Raw genomic sequence first — 26,288 nt, forward strand, 5'->3', positions numbered from 1 at the left:
TAAGTGTTCAGGATCTGCACACGTCCCAGCTATCAGGTAACTGGCTGTTACTGAAGGGTGTTAGAAATAGCCCCAGAGCCCCTGAAGCTTCAGCTTTGACTTGAGCATGTTACCGTCTCCTTCATCTCGCCCCTGGATAATCAGCTATATGGAAGACAATACGGTATGTAAAAGCAGGCTGAGAATATACCAAACGGTAGACAACTATTCAGAGAAGTGTTAACAACACACGGGGCAAAAACTGGTTGAATCCATGTTGTTTCCATGTCATTTCAAGTTAAATGATGTACGTTGAATTCACGTTATTTGACAACTCAACCAAATTTATATCAAAATTAGAAGTTGAACTGACGTCTGTGCCCGGGGGGGGGGCACGTTCTCCTTGTGTTGATGTGTGTGGATTTGCAAGGTTTTATATATGTGTAGAGAGGCCAGATCTGTTGGAGTTAGGTTGAGATGTCAGCAATTATAAGGTTGTTGTTGGGAATCGTAAAATGGGGTTTTGATTATGTTTTGTCTGTGTTCATTAGGCTTTTGGGGATGGTGTTGATTTACCTGACTTACCAGGGCTACTGACTTACCTGTTGTGGGCTACTGACTTACCTGTTCTAGTCAACTGTATGTATACTGAAAAAATATATAAACGCAACATGCAACAATTTCAAAGATTTTGCTTAGTTACAGCTCATATAAGGAAATCAAGTCAATTTAAATAAATAAATTAGGCCCTATTTATGGATTTCACATGACAGGGCAGGGGCTCAGCCAGGGGTGGGTCTGGGAGGGCATAGGCCCACCCACTTGGGAGCCAGGCCTACCCACTGGGGAGCCAGACCCAGCCAAACAGAATTAGTTTTTTCCCCACAAATTTATTACAGACAGAAATAGTCCTTAGCCACCCCCCCCCCCCCCCCCCTCCCCGCCAAATACTCTAAAGTGACGTTGGAGGCGGCTTATGGTAGAGAGATGAACGCTCAATTCTTTGGCAAGAGCTCTGGTGGACATTCTTGCAGTCAGCATGGCAATTGTACGCTCCCTCAAAACATGAGACATCTGTGGCATTGTGTTGTGTGACAAAACTTCACATTTTACAGTGGCCTTTTATTGTCTCCAGCACAAGGTGCAACTGTGTAATGATCACACTGTTTAATACGTTTCTTGATATGCCACACCCGTCAGGTGGATGGATTATCTTGACAAAGGAGAAATACTCACTAACAGGGATGTAAAGACATTTGTGCACACAATTTGAGATAAATCAGCGTTTTGTGATGTATAGAACATTTCTGGGATCTTATATTTCAGCTCATGAAACATGGGACCAGCACTTTACATGTTGCGTTTATATTTTTGTCCAGTAATATGTTCTGATATTGTGAACTAAACAATTTAACTTCAAAACAAAACCTAATACATATAGATTAACAGCTTGTTATATGAAATCATTTTGTGAGTTTTTTTAAACCTTTATTTAACCAGGCAAGTCAGTTAAGAACAAATTCTTATTTTCAATGACGGCCTAGGAACAGTGGGTTAACTGCCTGTTCAGGGGCAGAACAACAGATTTGTACCTTGTCAGCTCAGGGGTTTGAATTTGCACCCTTCCAGTCCTCTAACCACTAGGCTACCCTGCCGCCCCAGGGTAGCCTGAAAAGGATTGAGAGGTAATTTGTAAAACACATGGGTCTATTTTATACATTGATTTAGTTATTAAATCATGGATTCTCAGTATCCTATTAATATCCAACAGGACCTATGTTTTTACTATACATTTTATAACTTTGGGATTCAATTATAGATTCAAATGTATTCGGACATCAAGACAGCAGAATTGTCTTCGTTAAATTTTTTGAAAACGTTTGCTCATACAGGTAAGTCAATTAAGAACCAACTCGTATTTGAAGAACTGTTATTGGAAATGAGGACATGTACGACTATCTTTGTAGCTTGGTGTGGACAGTAGACCTGGAGTCAAAACAGTGATCTGATGGATGAGGCCGCAGAGTTTCACTACAGCTATGTGACGACAGCTTTATCATCTCTTAATGCCAGAATAGACCAGACTCTGACTAATCGCTGACTAATCTTTCACACACACACACACACACACACTTCACACACACACACTTCACACACACACACACACACACACACACACACACACACACACACACACACTTCACACACACACACACACACACACACACACACACACACACACACACACACACACACACACACACACACACACACACACACACACACACACACTGGGGGTTTCTGAGGGGAGGACAGCTCGTAATGATGGCCAGAGTGGAGTGAATGGAATGGAATCAAGCACACGAAACACCCCTCCCCAAAAAACACGTGTTTGATTCCATTCCATTGACTCCATTCCGGACATTATAATGAGGCGTACCTTCTGTCAGCAGTCTCCACTGACACACACACACACACTCCAGATGGTCAGATACCAACTAGATGTAGAAATCCAGCAGGCTCCACTGACACACACAAACACTCCAGATGGTCAGATACCAACTAGATGTAGAAATCCAGCTGTCTCTTAGCACCAGTCATGTGTTTGTGGATGTATGTTGGTCATAGTCTTGGACACTTCCTGCTTGAAGACATGCCCAGCTTTCACCTTTAGCTCTTTGAAGTGTGAGTTGTTCTACTTTAGAATTGTACAGGTCACATCAGCATCCCTTTCTAAAGGATCATCTGTTGTATTTTGGAATTTTACACTCCAATTGGAATTGCCTCACTTTGTTATGTCGTAGATTTAAATCAGTTATCATGTTGGAACTTGCTGTCAGAACTCCTTACAGTGTTAACGCGACCACAAGGCACTACAGAGGGTACTGTGTACGGCCCAGTACTGCCATCCAGGACCTATACCAGGCAGTGTCAGAGGAAGGCCCTAAAAATGTAAAAGACTTCAGCCGCCATAGACTGTTCTCTCTGCTACCGCAAGGCATTGGTACCAATGCACCAAGTCTGGAACCAACAGGACCCTGAACAGCTACTCTCAAGCCATAAGACTGATAAATAGTTAGTTAAGTAGTTAACCAACAGCTACTCCCAAGCCATAAGACTGATAAATAGTTAGTTAAGTAGTTAACCAACAGGACCCTGAACAGCTACTACTCCCAAGCCATAAGACTGATAAATAGTTAGTTAAGTAATTAACCAACAGCTACTCCCAAGCCATAAGACTGATAAATAGTTAGTTAAGTAGTTAACCAACAGCTACCCCCAAGCCATAAGAATGTTAAATAGTTAGTTAAGTAGTTAACCAACAGGACCCTGAACAGCTACTACTCCCAAGCCATAAGACTGATAAATAGTTAGTTAAGTAGTTAACCAACAGCTACCTGGACTATCTGAGTTGACCCTTTATGCCCTCTTCACTGTTTATCATTTACTCTGTTGCCTAGTCACTTCATCCCTACATATATGTACGTACATTTGGGGCTCCCGAGTGGAGCAGAGGTCTAAGGCTAGAGGTGTCACTACAGACCCTGGTTTGATTCCGGGCTGTATCACAACCAGCCGTGATTTGGAGTCCCATAGGGCGGCTCACAATTGGCCCAGGGTCGTCCGGGTTAGGGTCTGGCCGGGGTAGGCCGACATTGTAAATAAGAATTTGTTCTTAACTGACTTGCCTAGTTAAATAAAGGTTAAATCAAATATGACCTTGTACCCCTGCATATCGACTCGGTACTGGTTCCCTGTATATATAGCCATAGTATCATTACTCATTGTGTATTTATTCCTTGTGCTATTATTTTTCTATTACTTGTATTTTCTGTCTGTATTGTGGGATAGAACCGGTAAATAAGTATTTCACTGTTAGTCAACACCTGTTGTTTACGAAGCATGTGACAAATAATATTTGATTTGATTTGATAATTGATTCAATGCATAATGAAGGCTTAATCAATCCTATTTTTAAGAATTTATCTCTGTTTACATCGTATCAAAGCTTGAATAGTGCCAGGTAGGATTAGTTTGGAAGGATTGGAATGTCTTGTTTTAGAATGTCATGGAAAGTATTATGCTAGTCAATAGCTGTGGATATATCTTGTTAAACAACAGTGCTGAGATCCAGGCTAAGGTGCCCTTCATCTAAACTGGAATGACACTAATGCAGCACATGGGTGAACTGGTATTTTTCCACAGTCGCTGCCACCAGACACCTACCCAGCTGGACAGCTTAGCTCAGTGCAGTGCAGAGCAGGGTAGGGTGGAGAAAAAGGGGCCATCCCCCTCAAGCACTAATGTCAATGTCAGTATACTTTATCTGTGCTTGATTGAGCTTGTCTGTTGCAATGGAAGCAAAACAAAGGTTTCAAAAACAGCAAACCCCACCACAGACCAACACAACTAGGTATTTTATTTTAATCCCACTTCGTTATCCAAAAATACAGTACAACAGGTAGACAGATAATTTGTTTTCAGAGGAGAGTAGCAGATTACTAATTCATACGTGTCTTGAAAGCGAGAGGGAGATAGTGGTTAATCAACAGCTAAAGGGGGGTAGTGGGTTTATTGACAGCTAAAACAAGATAGCTAGAGGGAGACTGTGGATTTATTGACAGCTAGAGGGAATCAGTGGTTTTATTGACAGCTAGAGGGAGATAGTGTGTTTATTGACAGATAGAGGGAGATTGTGGATTTATTGACCGCTAGAGGGAGATAGTGGGTTTCTTTGACTAGATGGAGACAGTGGGTTTATTGACAGCTAGAGGGAGATAGCTAGAAGGAGATAGCTAGAGGGAGATAGTGGATTTATTGACAGCTAGATGAGACAACTAGAGGGTGATAGCTAGAGCGAGATAGCTACAGGGAGATAGCAAGAGGGAGACAGCTAGAGGGACATAGCTAGAAGGAGATAGCTAGAGGGAGATAGTGGATTTATTGACAGCTAGATGAGACAACTAGAGGGTGATACCTAGAGGGAGATAGCAAGAGGGAGACAGCTAGAGGGAGATAGTGGATTTATTGACAGCTAGATGGAGATATGTATTAGATCGTGGGTTTATTGACAGATAGAGGAAGATAGCTAAAGGATATAGTGGGTTTACTGATAGCTACAAGGAGTGAGTGGATTTATTGATAGTGGGTTTATTGATAGTGGGTTTATTGACAGCTAACGGGAGACATTCTTTATTTTTTTACCTTTATTTAACTAGGCAATTCAGTTAAGAACAAATTCTTATTTTCAATGACGGCCTAGGAACAGTGGGTTAACTGCCTGTTCAGGGGCAGAATGACAGATTTGTACCTTGTCAGCTCGGGGGTTTGAAATTGCAACCTTCCGGTTACTAGTCCAATGCTTTAACCACTAGGCTACCCTGCCGCCCCACATTGAGATTATTGACAGCTAGAGGGATATAGCTACAGGGAGATAGCTACAGGGAGATATCTACTGGGAGACAGCTAGAGGGAGACAGCGGGTTTATTGACAGCTAAAGGGAGACATGGAGTTTATTGACAGCTATAGGGAGATAGCTACAGGGATATAGTGGGTTTATTGACAGCTAGAGGGAGATTGGATAGTGGGTTTACTGACAGTTAAAGGGAGATAGCTGTCAATACACCCACTATCTCCCTCTAGCTATCTCCCTTTAACTGTCAATAAACCCACAATCTCCTTCTAGCTGTCACCCTGTAGCTATCTCCCTATAGCTGTCAATAAATCCACTATCTCCCTGTAGCTATCTCCACATAGCTGTCAATACACCCACTATCTACCTCTAGCTGTGTGGAGATAGCTACAGGGAGATAGCAAGAGGGAGACAGCTAGAGGGAGATAGGATAGTGGGTTTACTGACAGTTAAAGGGAGACATCTAGAGGGAGTGTCACGCCCTGGTCTTAGTATTTTGTGTTTATATATTTATTTTGGTCAGGCCAGGGTGTGACATGGGGTTATTTTGTGTTGTGTTGTGGTATTGGGGGTTTTAGTAGGTATTGGGATTGTGGCTGAGTAGGGGTGTCTAGCATAGTCTATGGCTGCCTGAGGTTCTCAATCAGAGTCAGGTGATTCTCGTTGTCTCTGATTGGGAACCATATTTAGGTAGCCTGGGTTTCACTGTGTGTTTGTGGGTGATTGTTCCTGTCTCTGTGTTAGTTGTCACCAGACAGGCTGTATAGGTTTTCACATTCCGTTTGTTGTTTTGTATTGTTCGTTTTCATCGTTATTAAAGATGTCTCGATTTAACCACGCTGCATTTTGGTCCGACTCTCCTTCGACGGAAGAAAGCCGTAACAGGGAGATAGTGGGTTTATTGACAGCTAGAGGGAGATAGCGGGTGGAGACCGTGGGTTTATTGACAGCTAGAAGGAAACAGTGGGTTTATTGACAGCTAGAGGGAGACCGTGTGTTTCTTGACAGCTAGAGGGAGATAACTGCAGGGAGATATCTAGAGGGAGACAGCTATAGGGAGATAGCTAGAGGGATTTAGTTAAAAGGAGATGTTGGATTTATTGACAGCTAGAGGGAGATAGAGGTGTATTGACAGCTAAAGGGAGATAGTGGATTTATTGACAGCTAGAGGGAGACAGCTAGAGGTAAATAGCTAGAGGGAGACAGTTAGTTTATTGACAGCTAGAGGAAAACAGAGGATTTATTGATAGCAACACAGAGATAACTAGAGGGCGTTAGCTAGATGAGGATAGTAGGTTTATTGACAGCTAAACAGAGATAGTGGATTTATTGAATGCTAGAAGGAGACAGCTAAAGGGAGAGAGTGGGTTTATTGACAGCTAGGGCGGGATAGAGGGTCTATTGAGAGCTGAAGGGAGATACTGGATTATTGACAGCTAGAGGGAGATGTTATGTTTATTGACAACTAGAAGGAGATAGCTAGAGGGAGATAGCTATAGGGAGATTGTGGGTTTCTTGACCGCTGGATTGAGATAGCTAGAGGGAGACAGCTAGAGGAAGATAGCTAGAAGTAGACAGCTAGAGGGAGACAGCTGGAAGTAGACAGCTAGAGGGAAACAGCTGGAAGTAGACAGCTAGAGGGAGATAGCTATAGGGAGATTGTGGGTTTCTTTGCCGCTGGATTGAGATAGCTAGAGGGAGATAGCTAGTTGGAAATAGAAAAAGAGAGATAGTGAATTAATTGACAGCTATGGGGATATAGCTAGAGGGTAATAGTAGGTTTATAAACAACTAGTGGCTGATAGTTACAGGGAGACAGTGGGTTTATGGACACCTATAGGGTGATAGCTCGAGGGAAATAGCTAGAGTGAGATAGTGGCTGTATTGACAGCTGGAGGGAGATAGCTAGAGTTAGATATCTATAGGGAGATAGCTAGAGGGAGATAGTGGGTATATTGACAGCTAGAGGATGATAGTGGGTTTATTGACAATGAGATGGAGATGTTTTTTTTTTGGACAGCTAGAGGAGGATAGTTGGTTTATTGACAACTATAGGTAGATTGCTAGTCAGAGATAGTGGGTTTATTGCCAGCTAGAGGGAGATAGTGGGTTATTGACAGCTAAAGGGAATCAGTGGTTTTATTGACAGCTACAGGGAGACTGGATTCATTGACAGGTAGAGGGAGATAGTGGGTTTATTGACAGCTAGAGGGAGACAGTGAGTGTATTGACAGCTAGAGGGAGATAGCTACAGGGAGATAGCTAGAGGGAGACAGATAGTTGGAGATAAATATAGGGAGTTAGCTTGAGGGAGATAGTGGGTTTATTGACAGCTAGAAGGAGATGGGATAGTGGGTTCACTAACAGCTAAAGGGAAGATAGCTAGAGGGAGATAGTTGGTGTATTGACAGATAGAGGGAGATAGTTAGAGCGAGAAAGTGGGTTTATTAACAGCTAGAGGGACATAACTAGAAAGAGATAGTGGGTGTATTGACATCTGTAGGGAGATAGTTATGGTGAGAAAGTGGGTTTTTTAACAGCTAGAGGGAGATAACTAGAAGGAGATAGTGGCTTTATTGAAACCTAGAGGGAAATGGCTAAATGGAGATGGCGGATTTATTGACAGCTAGAGGGAGATTGTGGGTTTATTGACAGCTAAAGGGAGATAAATGGTTTATTGACAGCTGAAGGGAGATAGTGGATTTATTGACAGTGAGAGTATATAGGGAGATAGTGGGTTTATTAACAGCTCAAGGAAGATAGTGGGTTTATTGACAGCTATAGGGAGATAGTGGGTTTATTGACATCTAGAGGGAGATAGTGGGTTTATTGACAGCTAGAGGGAAATAGTGGGTTTGTTGACAACTTGATGGAGATTGTTAGTGTGAGGTAGGTTCTGGCCTTTCTACAGAGTTTTAGAGAGATAGTGGGTTTACTGACAGTTAAAGGGAGATAGCTGTCAATACACCCCCTATCTCCCTCTAGCTATCTCCCTTTAACTGTTAGTAAACCCACTATCCTATCTCCCTCTAGCTATTTGGAGAAAGCTACAGGGAGATAGCAAGATGGAGACAGCTAGAGGGAGATAGTGGGTGTATTGAGAGCTAGAGTGAGATAGCTAGAGGGAGATAGTGGGTGTATTGACACCTAGAAGGAGACAGTGGGTATATTGACAGCTAGAGGGAGACAGTGTGTTTCTTGACAGCTAGAGGAAGATAGCTGCAGGGAGATATTTAGAGGGAGACAGCTATAGGGAGATAGCTAGAGCGATTTCGTTAAAAGGAGATGGTGGATTTATTGACAGCTAGAGGGAGATAGATGTTTATTGACAGCTAAAGGGAGATAGTGGATTTATTGAATGCTAGAGATAGTGGGTGTAATGACAGCTAGAGGGAGAAAGTGGGTTTATTGACAGCTAGAGGGAGATATCTAGAGGTAGATAGTGGATTAATTGACCGCTAGATGGAGACGGTGGGGTTTATTATGCCCTCAAGACAAAAAATTGCCTGCGTCTGAATCTAGCTGATGATCCCTGTTGTAGGATATTTATTGCTCATCTTCTCCAATGGTAATTTATTATCAAGCTTTAAGAGATTGGGATCGGTCCTAAGAGACTTAAGGTGTTGTATTATTTTGTGTAATAAGATCCATATTTTACTCCACAGATCTTCCTGAACAAACCCATTCGGAGTGGATGACAGTACTGTAGAAGGGAGGAAGGAACAGTCGAACAGGAAAGTTGTAGTTACTAGCTCTTGGTGGACATTATCTAAATGACAAGGGCTGCTGTCACCACAACCAGCTCCGGTCCACAGACCTGTGTAGTGCCCAGCCTCGACACCAGTCTGCACCCACCCGTTGGCCCAGTGACTTCCTACTGACCCAACCCCAGCCTGCACCCACCTCTCAGGGGCCTCCTGCTGCCCCAAGCCCAGCCTGCACCCACCTCTCAGGGGCCTCCTGCTGCCCCAACCCCAGCCTGCACCCACCTCTCAGGGGCCTCCTGCTGCCCCAAGCCCAGCCTGCACCCACCTCTCAAGGGCCTCCTGCTGCCCCAACCCCAGCCTGCACCCACCTCTCAGGGGCCTCCTGCTGCCCCAACCCCAGCCTGCACCCACCTCTCAGGGGCCTCCTACTGCCCCAACCCCAGCCTGCGACCACCTCTCAGGGGCCTCCTACTGCCCCAACCCCAGCCTGCACCCACCTCTCAGGGGCCTCCTGCTGCCCCAACCCCAGAGGGATGAACTGTGTTGGTGTCGCGGGCGGGATCTGAATCCGGCTCTCCCACGGGAGAAACCAACTTCTTAACCGTTGGCCCAATAGGAAATTCCCCTTTGACTGTGAGCCTGACTCACGTTCGATACATTGGCGCTATGGAGGAAGATATACCACCCCTCTTAGAGCCAGACACCCTGACACCAGCCTGCCCCAACCTTAGCCGCAGACGGATGTACAGGCTCTGTTCTACGGAACACATACCACCCCTCCCAGACACCCAGCTCAAACCTGCACCCACCTCCCAGGACCCAGAGCCCCACTGCTGGCCAGGTCCGAGCCCCAGCCTTGGCCCCAGAGGGATGGAAGGTGCCGACTTCATGGAGCCCATATCCCCTAAGCCAAATACCCAGACAGAGAACAGCATCACTGACCCTGACACACTTGTCTTAATCCACCCCCCACAGGGGCCAGTGGCCCCCCATCGCCCCTGTCCCAGTCACAAACGGATACATGGTGTTGGTATTGGTATCAGTGTTGGCCCTATGGAACCTATACCCCCTCACTCAAATACCCAGGCCAGTGTCACTGACCCTGACACACTTAACCTAATCCAGGAGACGCGACAGATTACCCATAAAAATGACACAGTGGAGGACAATGTGACTGACTGTCACTGTGACACACATGTCTTAATGCTGGTCACCCAGGATCCGGTGACAGGACTCTTAAACCACCACCACCACCACCACCATGTTAGGACAGAGAAAGAGGACATGGCCCAGTCAGAGGGACTAGAACCGGGCTATCATGATGCTACACCACCACCTGTTGATGCTTATTGGGTCTTATGTGATAGCATCACTAGTGTGACACATGATGGGACAGAGGGAGCTAGTTTAAAGCGCTCAGAGGAAAACAATGACAGTCCTAACGAGTTGTGGCTGGACGCATGCCAGTATCAGACCCTGGCAGCTGAGGATGGAGAGGGGGAAGAAGGGGCTATTTTGGGTGGGGACGAGTGGGGCCTTTATCCTATCAGAGGCAGCGGGGTCACAGAATGTCCGGACAACACAAAGGAGTCGGGTTCCCTACTGGGAACGGAGGCTGCTATTGGTCAGGGAGGCTGTGATTCGGATCAGGGGTTGTCTGTGCCACCTTTTGATAGGTCTGTGTCCACTGACAGCTGGTATAGCACGTTCTCCGACTGGGCTGTCATAGTCCCTGGAGGAGGACCGCGACCCGAAGACTTTACAGGAACAGCTGCACTCACACAGAAACAGGGACAGGCACAAGCATATCCACAGACACCCATGGCCATCCAACACCAGGCAGTGGAGCCCAGAGCCAGCCCAGAGAGCCCCATCCTCGCTGGGCCAGAAGAGCTACTGGTAGTGGGTAGCCTCCAGGACAGGGAAGGGGAAGGGGAAGACACCCAGACAGAGGAGTCCCACAGTGGGTGTATATCATCAGCAGGGCAGGGAGATCAGGAACCTGTTGGAGAGCTGGTGATCATTGAGGATGACTGCTCTGCCTATCCCACAGATAGCCACTCAACCCTGGGTTCATTGTCTGACACACTGGCCTCTCCCACCACCAAACTCTACGGGCTGGTGATCAATACGACTGAGGCGGTGCTGGCTCCTCCGCCCATATCCTTTTCCTCATCCGCCTCGGGCGCTGCGCCTGTGGGGAGAGATGTGTTGGAAATGGAAACAGACATTGATATTAGCCACAAGAGAGACAGTTATTTACTAGAGGACAGTGTTGGCAGATTTCAGAACCAGGTAAGATTTCAAGTGTATTATGTTATTTGATTTAGATACTGAGGTAGTTGATCAACAGCAGTGGATTTGTTTGTTTACAACTGCATGGCCGTGCAGTTAACTAAATATTTGGTTATTTCTGTTAAATCATTACATTTTTCGAGATGGAGAAAGTATGTTTTTTAGACTTCGTACCCCAAGGACGCAACAGCGGCATTGTACTGACACACACACACTTTCACTAGAGTTATGTCTTTCTGTCGGTCAGAAACTAACCCTGAGGCGACACTCACCTTTATCATGTACTAATAATAGTCCACAACATCAATTACACTGCAACCTGAAACATCATCACAACGTTCGGTATTCCATACCTTCACAGCCAGCCAAGCACCGAGAGAGAGAGAGAGAGAGAGAGAGAGAGAGAGAGAGAGAGAGAGAGAGAGAGAGAGAGGGAGAGGGAGAGAGAGAGAGAGACGGAGAGGGAGAGGGAGAGAGAGAGAGAGAGAGAGAGACAGAGAGAGAGAGAGAGAGAGAGAGAGAGAGAGAGAACAGAGTACAGGAAACTCTTATGTAGGGCAGAGCACTATTCTGTAGCCAGTGGCACGTAGTCTGACTGAGGACTGAAGGTGGTCTGAAACAGCCAAGCCACCCTGGTCGCTACAGTGTGTTGGTTTATTTACCCTGACTGAGTCAGATGTGGAAGGGTTGTTAGGTAGTATCTGTTCCTTGATTTCTCATGTGAGAGCCTAGCTCTGGGAGCCTAGCTCTGGGAGCCTAGCTCTGGGCTAGCTCTGTGAGCCTAGCTCTGGGGAAGCTCTGGGAGCCTAGCTCTGGGCTAGCTCTGGGAGGTTAGCTCTGGGATAGCTCTGGGAGCCTAGCTCTGGGCTAGCTCTGGGAGCCTAGCTCTGGGCTAGCTCTGTGAGCCTAGCTCTGGGGAAGCTCTGGGAGCCTAGCTCTGGGCTAGCTCTGGGTGGTTAGCTCTGGGATAGCTCTGGGAGCCTAGCTCTGGGCTAGCTCTGGGAGCCTAGCTCTGGGCTAGCTCTGGGAGGTTAGCTCTGGGCTAGCTCTGGGAGGTTAGCTCTGGGCTAGCTCTGGGAGCCTAGCTCTGGGCTAGCTCTGGGAGCCTAACTCTGGGCTAGCTCTGGGAGCCTAGCTCTGGGAGCCTAGCTCTGGGCTAGCTCTGGAAGCCTAGCTCTGGGCTAGCTCTGGGAGCCTAGCTCTGGGCAAGCTCTGGGAGCCTAGCTCTGGGCTAGCTCTGGGAGGTTAGCTCTGGGCTAGCTCTGGGAGGTTAGCTCTGGGGGCCTAGCTCTGGGCTAGCTCTGGGAGGTTAGCTCTGGGCTAGCTCTGGAAGCCTAGCTCTGGGCTAGCTCTGGGAGCCTAGTTCTGGGCTAGCTCTGGGAGGTTAGCTCTGGGCTAGCTCTGGGAGGTTAGCTCTGGGAGGATAGCTCTTGGCTAGCTCTGGGAGACTAGCTCTGGGAGGATAGCTCTCGGCTAGCTCTGGGAGGATAGCTCTCGGCTAGCTCTGGGAGGATAGCTCTCGGCTAGCTCTGGGAGACTAGCTCTGGGAGGATAGCTCTCGGCTAGCTCTGGGAGACTAGCTCTGGGAGACTAGCTCTGGGAGGATAGCTATCGGCTAGCTCTGGAAGGATAGCTCTCGGCTAGCTCTGGAAGGATAGCTCTCGGCTAGCTCTGGGAGCCTAGCTCTGGGAGGTTAGCTCGGGGAGCTCTGAGAGCCTAGCTCCGGGAGCCTACTGTAGCTCTGAGACTGACAGCTGGCCCTGTGAAGTGGTCTAAGGAAATGAGAGGCCTAGAAAAAACTCAGATAGACAGAACAGAAATGGCATCGCTAATTTTAGTGGGTGTTTGATGATAATAGCACGCACCCCAGGATGGAAGCACAGCTAAGGAGTGTAACAAGACTCTCTTCACCTGTACTCTCTCTCTCTCTCACACAACACACACACACACACACACACACACACACACACACACACACACACACACACACACACACACACACACACACACACACACACACACACACACACACACACACACACACACACACACCTTCAGAGCAGTCTAACAAAGCTCACTCACTGGGTTAAAGGCCTGGGGAGAATAAAGGGACACTGATTGGCTTAAACATTTTGAGTTGCACAGTTAATAGTGCACTGCCCATAACAGTGCTATAGACCAGACCACTCCCACATTTACAGTAAGTTATATGTAAGGCTGTTGACTCTGATCAACATAATGCAAGTTGTTATATAGCAAGATGTATTTACGACAATCTATGACAACAAATATATGAGAAATAAGTATGATAGATGTCTTCGGGAACAATAATTATCCTTCTTTATTGTCTAACCTGCTACTAACTTACGACTTATCTGAACATGTTATACTATTTAATGTCTTTTGAATCTTTGCATAATGAACCTTTCAATATTAACCTGTGTAGTGGGCAGTAATATTTGATATACAGTATATTATATATATATTGCATGTGACTCGTAACAAGATTAAGCAATTCACCTATTAAATGGTTAATCTGACTCCATCAAGATAAATAGCAATGTGCAAGAACACAGAAATAGATATTGAAGACATGTCTGAGAATGGAATTCTAAATACAGGTGTATTTAATAACTTTGTAAAAATGAATGGATTCACATACAAGGCATAAAGCTTAAGTTACAAGGTATTAACACGCATTACAAGGTATTGCTAAGCATATACTGTAGATCCTAAGTGTAACTTACAAGACAAAGCATGAACAAAGAGATGCTTACTGGCACAGAGGTCTAGAAGCCTAGAGGTCTAGAAGCCCAGAGGTATAGAAGCCCAGAGGTCTAGAAGGCTAGAGGTCTAGAAGCCTAGAGGTCTAGAAGCCTATAGGTCTAGAGGTCTAGAAGGCTAGAGGTCTAGAAGCCTAGAGGTCTAGAAGCCCAGAGGTCTAGAAGACTAGAGGTCTAGAAGCCTAGAGGTCTAGAAGCCTAGAGGTCTAGAAGCCTAGAGGTCTAGAAGCCCAGAGGTCTAGAAGCCCAGAGGTCTAGAAGCCTAGAGGTCTAGAAGCCCAGAGGTCTAGAAGCCTAGAGATCTAGAAGCCCAGAGGTCTAGAAGCCCAGAGGTCTAGAAGCCCAGAGGTCTAGAAGCCCGGAGGTCTAGAAGCCCAGATGTCTAGAAGCCCAGAGGTCTAGAAGACTAGAGGTCTAGAAGCCCAGAGGTCTAGAAGCCCAGAGGTCTAGAAGCCCAGAGGTCTAGAAGCCTAGAGGTCTAGAAGCCCAGAGGTCTAGAAGCCCAGAGGTCTAGAAGCCCAGAGGTCTAGAAGCCTAGAGGTCTAGAAGGCTAGAGGTCTAGAAGCCCAGAGGTCTAGAAGCCTAGAGGTCTAGAAGCCCAGAGGTCTAGAAGCCCAGAGGTCTAGAAGCCCAGAGTTCTAGAAGCCTAGAGGCCTAGAGGTCTAGAAGCCCAGAGGTCTAGAAGCCCAGAGGTCTAGAAGCCTAGGAAATTAGAATTGATCATAGAACCTTCCTCCATAGACTGGATACCTGATAAGAGAGATCATATATCCATATAGATAGCATCAGAGTTATCCTCAGTGAACAGTTACCACAGAGATCATATATCCATATTGATAACATCAGAGTTATCCTTAGTGAACAGTTACCACAGAGATCATATATCCATATAGATAACATCAGAGTTATCCTCAGTGAACAGTTACCACAGAGATCATACATCCATATAGATAACATCAGAGTTATCCTCAGTGAACAGTTACCACAGAGATCATATATCCATATAGATAACATCAGAGTTATCCTCAGTGAACAGTTACCACAGAGATCATATATCCATATAGATAACATCAGAGTTATCCTCAGTGAACAGTTACCACAGAGATCATATATCCATATAGATAACATCAGAGTTATCCTCAGTGAACAGTTACCACAGAGATCATATATCCATATAGATAACATCAGAGTTATCCTCAGTGAACAGTTACCACAGAGATCATATATCCATATAGATAACATCAGAGTTATCCTCAGTGAACAGTTACCACAGAGATCATATATCCATATAGATAACATCAGAGTTATCCTCAGTGAACAGTTACCACAGAGATCATATATCCATATAGATAACATCAGAGTTATCCTTAGTGAACAGTTACCACAGAGATCATACATCCATATAGATAACATCAGAGTTATCCTCAGTGAACAGTTACCACAGAGATCATATATCCATATAGATAACATCAGAGTTATCCTCAGTGAACAGTTACCACAGAGATCATATATCCATATAGATAACATCAGAGTTATCCTCAGTGAACAGTTACCACAGAGATCATCCAACCATATAGATAGCATCAGAGTTATCCTCAGTGAACAGTTACCACAGAGATCATATATCCATATAGATAACATCAGAGTTATCCTCAGTGAACAGTTACCACAGAGATCATATATCCATATAGATAACATCAGAGTTATCCTTAGTGAACAGTTACCACAGAGATCATATATCCATATAGATAACATCAGAGTTATCCTCAGTGAACAGTTACCACAGAGATCATCCAACCATATAGATAGCATCAGAGTTCACCCTGTCCAGATACAAGTTGGGCATTGTCCTTTGTGATTTCCTTGTGTTCCTGGTCCATTTGTCATGCAGCTCCAGGTGACAGAGAGCACATACATTAGGGCCGAGCCTACACCTTCGGTGACTATTGAACCATTTTAAACGTTGTTTATTTCTCCCCATGTAGCACCTTAGAGATGCAGTGCAAAATGTGACAGAAAACAGTCTCTCCCAGCTGGGCGGCTTGTTCATTGAGGGGGAAGATGAAGAGAGAAGTTATGGGTCGGTGAGCGTCTCCGGTTACCCTTCCAGTAGCAAGGCACATCAGGTGGAGCACCTGTGTGGCGACAAGAGACATCAACAGTCATTTAAGAAGTTTCAATGTACCACAGACTCTGACAAGAACACATACGTGCCGGCACACAGAGACACAACGTCCCGAGGCATTAAGGCGGACATACATGTGTCCCCCAACACAGACAGGAAGGACCTCCAGGAGACGGAGGGGAAGAGGCCACAGTGGGGGAATCCACCATTTTTAATGCCTGTTATGCCTTTAGCTCCTCTTGGTCTCAGTGTGGGCCGATCTCTCTTTTGCCGGACGAACAGCGCTTTGGAAGGGGATACCGTCCAAGCCAGTCCTAAGAGATCACTGCTCAATGAGCAGCGAGGTCAGAGCTGTGGGTTTATACAATCTAATGTGCCCCGACTGCCTGTTTTGCCCGCATGTTTCCGAGGGAAGATTGATAAGAAGACACCTGTGGTAAACAAAGAGGAAAAACTGTTGTTGACGAAAACAAAGAGGAACACAGGTTCTAGAGATACAACATCAGAGGACAAGGACAAGTTGACCATTTGCTCCGGTCAGAATCTGAACAGGGACATTCCGGCATCGTCTTCGTCGAGTGAGGAATCAACAGCATCTTGGTCTCTTGACAGAAAGAAAACCATCACAGTCCCACATGAGGTCAGCTCCCTCGGTAAAGAACTCTCCAGCTATATCATTGTGACCGGTGATCACTTGATGATCTCAGAGAAGGAACGTGTTGCATACTTCACTCTAGACCAGGAGAACCCTCTAGACTCCAGAACGTCCTTGTTGAAACAAATACAATCAGACAGAAATAAAGAACCCAACCACTGTGTTACAGCAGACGTAAAGAAAGGCTCCAAGATGCCTCATAAAACCAGAACACACTCCAAGAAAGACAAGCCAGCTGTGGTTCACCATCTGGCCCCCCCAACCTCCAAAACACAAGAGAACCTACCGCTCGAATCTAACATTAAATGTGATCCCCTAACAACACGCGAGGATGGCGACGATGGACCTGTGACTGTCAAAGAGACTATCGTCATAACAGAGAATGTTAACACCAAAGGCCACGCCCACGGGAAGAAGAAGAAACACTCTGGGAAACACTCCCAGAATGCATCAGTGAAGAGCGAGGGGATAGACTCCCTGGTTGAGGTGGAGAACAGGGCTAAGCAGAAGACTGCTACCAATGGGAAAATAGACACCTTTGTTGCCAAATTTGGAGCCAAGGCTGGGAAAACCAAAGATAAGACTATAGCAGCTCTGCCTTGTAAGGACAGTGTTCATTCAGACAGTGCTCAGAAACAACCTGGTGTGAAATCTCTGGTTGACGCTTCTGTCATCAGCCAAGGTGCCACAGTGAGTGACCCTTCCTCCAAGGTGCCCCAGTCTACCATCCCCATTGGCCAGCAGCCCAATGATGATGTCATCAAGCGTCGCCGTCTGTCTGAGGACAAGTTTGGTAAACACGAACCCAAGGCTGCTGTTGAGACGACTCGTAGGAAGGCCTACAGCGATGTACTGAAACAGAGAACACATCATGCACCAAAAGAAGGTGGGAATGCACTGCAGTATACTCTACTATTACACCGACCTGGGTTCAAATGGTATTTGTTTTCTTTCAAATACGTAGAGCGTTTGATTGAGCCTACTTGGAGCGCCACATGGGCATGATTTGCACTTGAAACAATTCGATTGGTTCGATTACGCAGGTTATCTATTTGAAAGAAAACAAATCTATTTGAGCCCATGTCTAATGTTATGATAACTACTCTAAAATGATTATTGATGATAATACACATTTTCTGTGTAATTCTTAGACATATGTGTATATTTTCTTCCAGTGCCCAGAGTGGTGCAACGGATCCAGGCCGTGCCTGTCAGTGGCGATCCTCAGAGTCTCAGTCTAGGGTGTCAGTTCACGGCTGTCTTTACTGACTACACTGTCACCTGGACCAGAGATGGGACAGTGTTGGCTGAGATCAAGAGAAGGTACAAGTCCTGATTTGATTTGACAGTATATTATATTGTCCCAGCCCTCAAATGTTCCTATGGGAGAGCTAGTTACCCTACCCTGTTACCATATTTCAGTGTTTCTCAAATATCTTATCCCAGACATTCCATTTATTTGATAAATTTCAGTACTTACAGTGCATTCGGAATGTATTCAGACCTCTTGACATTTTTCACATTTTGTTACGTTACGGACTTATTCTAAAATGGATTACATTGTTTTTCCCTCGTCAATCTACACACAATATCTACACCCCATAATGACTAAGCAAAACCTTTTTTGTAATTTTTTAAATGTTTGCTAAATGTTTGCTAAATGTTTGCTAAATGCTTGCTAAATGTTTTCCCAGTTCTGGGAGGCATAAGTATTCAGACCCTTTACTTAGTACTTTGTTGAAGCACCTTTGGCAGAGATTAAAGCCTTGAGTCTTCTTGAGTATGACACTACAAGCTGGGGAGCCTCACTACACAGCTATTTTCAGGTCTCTCCAGAGATGTTCGATCGGGTTCAAGTCCAGGCTCTGGCTGGGCCAATCAAGGACATTCAGAGACCTGTCCTGAAGCCACTCCTTCGTTGTCTTGGCTGTGTGCTTAGGGTCGTTGTCCTGTTGGAAGGTGAGACTTCGCCCCAGTCTGAGTTCCTGAGCGCTCTGGAGAAGGTTTTCATCAAGAATCTCGCTGTACTTTGCTCCGTTCAGCTTTCCCTGTATCCTGACTAGTTTCACAGTCCCTGCCGCTGAAAAACATCCCCACAGCATGATGCTGCCACCAGCATGCTTCCCCGTAGGGATGGTGCCAGTTTTCCTCCAGACGTGACGCTTGGCATTCAGGCCAAATAGTTCAATCTTGGTTTCATCAGACCAGAGAATCTTCTTTCTCATGGTCTGCAAGTCCTTTAGGTGTCATTTTGCAAACTCCAAAAGGTCTGTTGTGCATTTCACTGAAGAGTGGCTTCCATTTTGGTCACTCTACCATAAAGGCCTGATTGGTGGAGTGCTGCAGGTTGTACTTCTGGAAGGTTATCCCATCTCCACAGAGGGACTCTGGAGTTCTGTCAGAGTGACCATCGGGTTCTTGGTCACCTCCCTGACCAAGGCCCTTCTCTCCCAATTGCTCAATTTGGCTGGGCAGCCAGCTCTAGGAAGAATCTTGGTGGTTCCAAACTTCTTCCATTTCAGAATGATGGAAGCCACTGTGTTCTTGGGGACCTTCAATGCTGCAGAAATGTTTTGGTACCCTTCCACAGAACTGTGCCTCGACACAATCCTGTCTCAGAGCTCTACAGACAATTCCTTCAATCTCATGGCTTGGCTTTGGCTCTGACATGCACTATCAACTGTGGGACCTTATATGGACAGGTGTGTGCCTTTCCAAATCATGTCCAATCAATTGAATGTACCACAGGTTGACTCCAATCAAGTTGTAAAAACATCTTAAGGATGATCAATGGAAACAGGGCCTAAGCTCAATTTCGAATCTCATAGCAATACTTATGTAAATAAGGTATTTCTGTTTTTATTTTTAATACATTTGCAAAAGTTTCTAACTATGGGGTATTGCGTGTAGATTGATAAATAAGAACATTAATTTAATCAATTTTAGAATAAGGCTGTAACATAACAAAATGTGGAAAAAGGGAAGGGGTCTGAATACTTTCCGAAGGCACTGTACTAACTACACCAGATCCAACTAACTACACCAGATCCAACTAACTACACCAGATCCAACTAGCTACACCAGATCCAACTAGCTACACCAGATCCAACTAACTACACCTGTTCCAACTAACTATACCTGATCCAACTAGCTACACCTGATCCAACTAGGTACACCAATCCAGCTAGCTACACCTGATCCAACTAACTACACCTGATCCAACTAGCTACACCTGATCCAACTAGCTACACCTGATCCAACTAACTACACCTGATCCAACTAGCTACACCTGATCCAACTAACTACACCTGATCCAACTAGCTACACCAGATCCAACTAACTACACCTGATCCAACTAGCTACACCTGATCCAACTAACTACACCTGATCCAACTAACTACACCTGATCCAACTAGCTGTACCTGATCCTACTAATTAAAGGGTTGACTATTAGTTGGCTCAGTTGATTTAGTGTACTATTATAGTAATGGTATAGATCATAGCTGAGGATACTCCACGAGAGGTTTGGGAGACTCGCCACTATTTGAAAATCCACTTGGTGTTGCTCTCTCTCAGTGTAGGTTACTGTAGCAATATATTTGGCAGATATTAACCCATCAATGTGTGATGATGATTCAGCTGTGAGTGGGAGGAAGGTTCAGTTTTTATATAACGATATGATTCAACTGTGCATCAGGTGCAATATCGTCGTTATTGTTCCAGAAATCTCCACTTAGTTGGAATACGGCCAGTCACGATTATTGTGTAATATTATCTGTCTCTACTTACATAATACAACTTTTAGAAATAACATTGTTGAAAAATGTCTAAAGAGTGAAAGTGAGTCACCACGTATGTTGAGTCAGGTGTATGCTGAGTCAGGTGTATGCTGAGTCAGGTGTATGTTTTGAACAGGGACCAAGAAATGAAAGGAATATAGCCTTCAGTTAGACTCTTATCATTGTCAATATAACACTTTCATTATTCATTAATGAATCAATGTTTTATCCGCAAGCTGCCTTCATCAGGGTTGTTTAATAGAGCAGGGGTTTCCTACCTTTTTCGATTAATGTACTACCAACTGAGTTTTACTCTGCACAGAATACACCTGAAGTACCCCCTCATATGCATTTCACCAGTGAGCCTATGGTCTCATAGAACCCCTGGTTGGGAAACACTGGAGAACAAGCCTTAGTATGAATAGATGATGTTAATTCAGAATAATGATTCAAGGTTTATTCTCTCCTTTCTGCTCTGTGTAGTGCTGGAGATGAGAGCAGAGTGTGTCTCACCATCACCAAGGCCTCCAATAAAGATCTGGGGAAGTACCGCTGTAGTCTCCTCTGTTCCCATGGCTCTGTCATCCTGGACTACCTCCTCACCTACGAGGGTAAGACACGTTAGACTACCTCCTCACCTACGAGGGTAAGACACGTTAGACTACCTCCCCACCTACGAGGGTAAGACACGTGAGACTACCTCCTCACCTACGAGGGTAAGACACGTTAGACTACCTCCCCACCTATGAGGGTAAGACACGTTAGACTACCTCCTCACCTACGAGGGTAAGACACGTTGGACTACCTCCCCACCTACGAGGATAAGACACATTAGACTACCTCCTCACCTACGAGGATAAGACACGTTAGACTACCTCCTCACCTACGAGGGTAAGACACGTTAGACTACCTCCTCACCTACGAGGGTAAGACATGTTAGACTACCTCCTCACCTACGAGGGTAAGACATGTTAGACTACCTCCTCCCCTACGAGGATAAGACATGTTAGACTACCTAGGAGGATAAGACATGTTAGACTACCTCCCCACCTACGAGGGTAAGACACGTGAGACTACCTCCTCACCTACGAGGGTAAGACACGTCATACGTCACACGAGTTTCAAATGTCTGGTTTTATTTGCCATGTGCAATGGATATATTGGAAATCTTACTCAACAGGACTCTCACAATAAAAACAGCAAAATACAAACATCATTTGGAAGTTAACAGCCCCCACTGCTTCTGTCTGTCTCTTTCATAGTGCTGAGTGACATTGTCATCCTGGCTAATCCCCAGAAAAACATCACAGGTGAGTAGCGATCTAATGCTGAATTTCAGTTTGATATACAGTATACATCTGAGAAAAGGTGTTAGGTAATAAAAGTTCAGAGGTGATTCATTGCGGAAGCATCGAAATATGTTATGCTAGGTTAAAGGCTCTTTCTGAATGACTGTGTTCCTCTCTCTACCTCAGCTGCTCCCACTGAGCTAGTAGGCGAAGAGGAGGATGTGAAATGTTCCTGTCTGTTGTTCAAAGAGGACTTCCTGTCAGAGCAGTATTTTGATAAGAACCAGCCAGCCAGTCTGGTGACAGAGAAGGAACACTTTGGAGAGGGTATGCACCGAAGGGCCTTCCGGACCAGGCTCAAGGCTGGTATGGTGCCTGTCTTCACCCAGGGCCACCACTGTGTGCTCAAGGTACACAATGCTATCAGCTACGGGACACAGAACAACGAGGAGTTGGTTCAGAAGAACTATAACCTGGCCGTGGAGGTGAGGGTTTATTTACCTTGATATCACCAGACACAGGGTCAGAGGTACGGTTAGGGTCAGAAAAACAGTTGCTCTCACTATTTGACATTGCGTAATACTCTGACCCAGGGTTTGGGGTCAGTTTCATTTCAATTCAGTCACTTCCTGAACCCTGTTGTAACCATCAGCAGAACTGCTCAGATTTTGTGTATTGTGTGATTCCAGGAGTGCCATGTTCAGAACACAGCAAGAGAGTACATCAAGGTCTGGACAGCCGTGGCCCAGACACAGGATGCCTTCGGAGAGGTTCCAGAGTGAGTATGATGTCATCGCTGGCACATCATCGTCTGGTGGGGTGTGGGCCTGTAAATCCCAGTGTCAATTCCTAGATGCCATCTCTTCTCCTGCCGTTGTGTCCTTGTGTCCCACTCAATTTAACCCCTAAACTTCACTCCAGCTCACTTTGTGTTCCAATCTCTCTGTTACAGCAAAAACATTACATTTATCCAGTGAAATATGCAAAACAGTAACCTTCCTGTTTCTTCTCCCCCCCCGTCCGTCCGTCCCTCCCCCGTCCGTCCGTCCAGGATTATACCAATATACCTGGTCCACCGTCCGTCTAACGACATCCCGTATGCCACCCTGGAAGAGGAGCTGATGGGGGAGTTTGTCAAGTACTCTGTTCGGGACGGTAAGGAGATCAACCTAAAGAGGAATGACTCAGAGGCAGGACAGAAGTGTTGTACTTTCCAGCACTGGGTCTACCACAAGACTGAGGGTAACCTGCTCGTCACTGACATGCAAGGTAGGTTACTGCGTCTGCACAGTGAGCCAAGGTCCAGTCTGGCTACTGTACTTAACAGCAGTGCAAAGAAAGTAGGAGATTAGAAATATAAATCATATATTTACTGTAGAAGCACGTGTGACAACTGCTGCCATAAAAAAGGCTTTATAAATAACTTGAATGACTGATTGATTGATTTCTCTCGTTTCATTGTAGGAGTTGGCATGAGATTGACAGATGTTGGAATAGCCACGTGTAAGAAAGGGTGAGTATTGCAAAATAAATACAATACCTGATGGTTTAAATCACCTGTGTGTATTGTACATTACGCCGCCACAAACCACATGCAATGTCTCGTTTTTTGTTTGTTCTCTAGATACAAGGGGTTCAAGGGAAACTGTGCCACGTCATTCATTGATCAGTTCAAAGCCTTGCATCTGTGCAACAAGTACTGTGAGATCCTTGGACTCAAGTCTTTACAGCCAAAACCCAAAAAGACTGTGGTCCCTAAACCCAAGCCAACTCAACCTGTCACAAAGACTAAAAAGACTATCGGACCCACCCTGAAGAGCAAATCCTGATAGGAGGGGGCCTTTACATTTGAATATTGTCTCATTCAGATAATAGTCTATTTTACAAGGGAGGCCTGATAGTAGACCTAACAGATTTGATACTGGGGAATATCGCCCAATGAATAAACCTGATCTACAATACACGAGAACGTTACCCCGGATACGGGGTTGTCTATCTGGTGTATAAAGAGACTGTTGGGTCAATGGAAGTACGGCTGTATGAATAAATGTACTGAAGATGTCCTGAAGTGTTATAGACGCCTGCCAGTACGCTTCAGTCAATCTACCTAGAGAGGATCTGCTGCTGTCAACCATGAATGGGCTTGTCTCATTCAGTTGAATAGGTTCTCCCATATATTCCTCATGCTGTGATGAAGCTGTGAAGATTAGAACGAAGAGGCAGCATAATCAGAGATAATAGGTTTCTACCATCTTTGGTAGTGTTTCTCTCTTTGACGAGGTAGCATAGCTATAGGCTATGTCGTTAGTGTTTCTCTCTTTGACGAGGTAGCATAGCTATAGGCTATGTCGTTAGTGTTTCTCTCTTTGACGAGGTAGCATAGCTATAGGCTATGTCGTTAGTGTTTCTCTCTTTGACGAGGTAGCATAGCTATAGGCTATGTCGTTAGTGTTTCTCTCTTTGACGAGGTAGCATAGCTATAGGCTATGTCGTTAGTGTTTCTCTCTTTGACGAGGTAGCATAGCTATAGGCTATGTCGTTAGTGTTTCTCTCTTTGACGAGGTAGCATAGCTATAGGCTATGTCGTTAGTGTTTCTCTCTTTGACGAGGTAGCATAGCTATAGGCTATGTCGTTAGTGTTTCTCTCTTTGACGAGGTAGCATAGCTATAGGCTATGTCGTTAGTGTTTCTCTCTTTGACGAGGTAGCATAGCTATAGGCTATGTCGTTAGTGTTTCTCTCTTTGACGAGGTAGCATAGCTATAGGCAATTTTATGCATTTTCTATGATGTACATGATGAGTGAAAATATATATTTATATATTTGTGTTACATGCGTTTGTTTTGTATTGTCTTTTGTTGTTGTACGGTAACTAGAGGTTGCCAATAGACATAATTTGAAATGATAAATAACAGATATTTAAGATGTACAGTATCAAACTGAAAAGTATATGATGGTACATGTAAGGTACTGCAATAGCAGCGATGTGGTAGTAGCCTGCAGCACAGTTACAGTTTCAGTGACAGAATAATGAAGGACCAGTCAGAGTGAGAGTACACCACTTCGCCCCCTGAGATCTCCTCCTCTTGACATCTCATATGCCTGATGACTGACGTGCTTGGCTCGGCCAGAATGCCTCCAGCTATGCTACCCCTGCAGTCTGCCTCAGAGCTGAAACGACTCAATATCGCCATCTGCCGGTCTTTTGGGCTACCTCAGCGCTAGACTCCAGTAAATAATGTCTGCCATGTCTGAGTAATCGTCCAGCTGAGGTATTCATTCATACTGTCTCTCCGATTCAATATAAAACAAATGATCCACATCACCATATGGATATTGGGTTATATGTAATCGGATATTGCCTTTTCCATTTTTATTAGAGTGTAATACTTATCTGGAGCCTTGCTTGATGTTTGATAAGTTAGATATTATCTTGTGATGTTGGTGGTGCAGCACACTCAAGTGAATGTAACTCATGTAGGGCCCGACACCGATTTATAAATGTATGTTTTTCCTAAACACTTCTCAGTATTTGGTATTCAGACTTAATTTATTCAGTTGCCTCTGCCGGTGTGGCTACCTTACGCGCTCTGAATAAATGTCATTCAACCACTGAAAACCATCCCACTTTCTGGCCAACAGATTTTCTAGTGAACTTTTATTAAATGGGGTTTTCAGTACATGTATCTTAAACCATCCCTTTAAATACAGAATATACTGTAGGAATCAATGAAAGACAGCCATCTATGTATATTTGTTTCTGTTTCAGCACCAACTGGTAGATTTAAAAATACTTTGATCTTGTAGATTATTTAGGCACATTTGGTGGTTAGGAAATAGCCTATGTACGAATAAAATAAAATCACAGTTTGGAGGGCCTTTATGCACAGAATATATTAATGAATAACAAATACAGTGTTTTGATTCATCCTGAAAGTTGTCATAGTCAAGTTCAATACATGAAATATTGGAAGTTAGAAAAAAGTGTACAATAAGGTTTGAACAATAAAATCCATCCTAATTCTCACTAATCATCAACGGTCCAGTCGTCTTGAACCGTGCGCCAGGCTCCAGGTTTAACGTGCTATGTGCGGGCTGAGTTCTATAATGACGCAAACAGGCTACGTTACGTGGCCCCCAATTATTGCACAACGTTTGCCTAATATAATCCAATATTACTAGCGAGTCTCAGGAACAATTCACAAGGACGTGACAGAGGAAAGAAAGGTAAATGGAATGGAATGATGCAAAAATAAATATATG

At 44.9% G+C, this 26,288-nt stretch overlaps 1 protein-coding gene across 1 annotated transcript; it reads left to right on the plus strand.

The window, feature by feature from the left end:
• The first annotated feature begins 73 nt into the window (after positions 1–73).
• On the plus strand, positions 74–26,056 carry alpk2 (alpha-kinase 2). Its single transcript, XM_020484761.2, has 11 exons — positions 74–163; positions 9,059–11,395; positions 16,164–17,844; positions 18,134–18,281; positions 21,221–21,348; positions 22,000–22,047; positions 22,213–22,511; positions 22,716–22,804; positions 23,078–23,295; positions 23,491–23,539; positions 23,651–26,056. Exons 2-11 carry the CDS (start codon positions 9,767–9,769, stop codon positions 23,853–23,855), a joined length of 4,494 nt encoding a protein of 1,497 aa, XP_020340350.1. The 5' UTR covers positions 74–163; positions 9,059–9,766; the 3' UTR covers positions 23,856–26,056.
• Positions 26,057–26,288: the final 232 nt, after the last annotated feature.

The sequence above is a fragment of the Oncorhynchus kisutch genome, linkage group LG6 (genome assembly GCF_002021735.2).
Source record: "Oncorhynchus kisutch isolate 150728-3 linkage group LG6, Okis_V2, whole genome shotgun sequence".
NCBI lineage: Eukaryota > Metazoa > Chordata > Actinopteri > Salmoniformes > Salmonidae > Oncorhynchus > Oncorhynchus kisutch.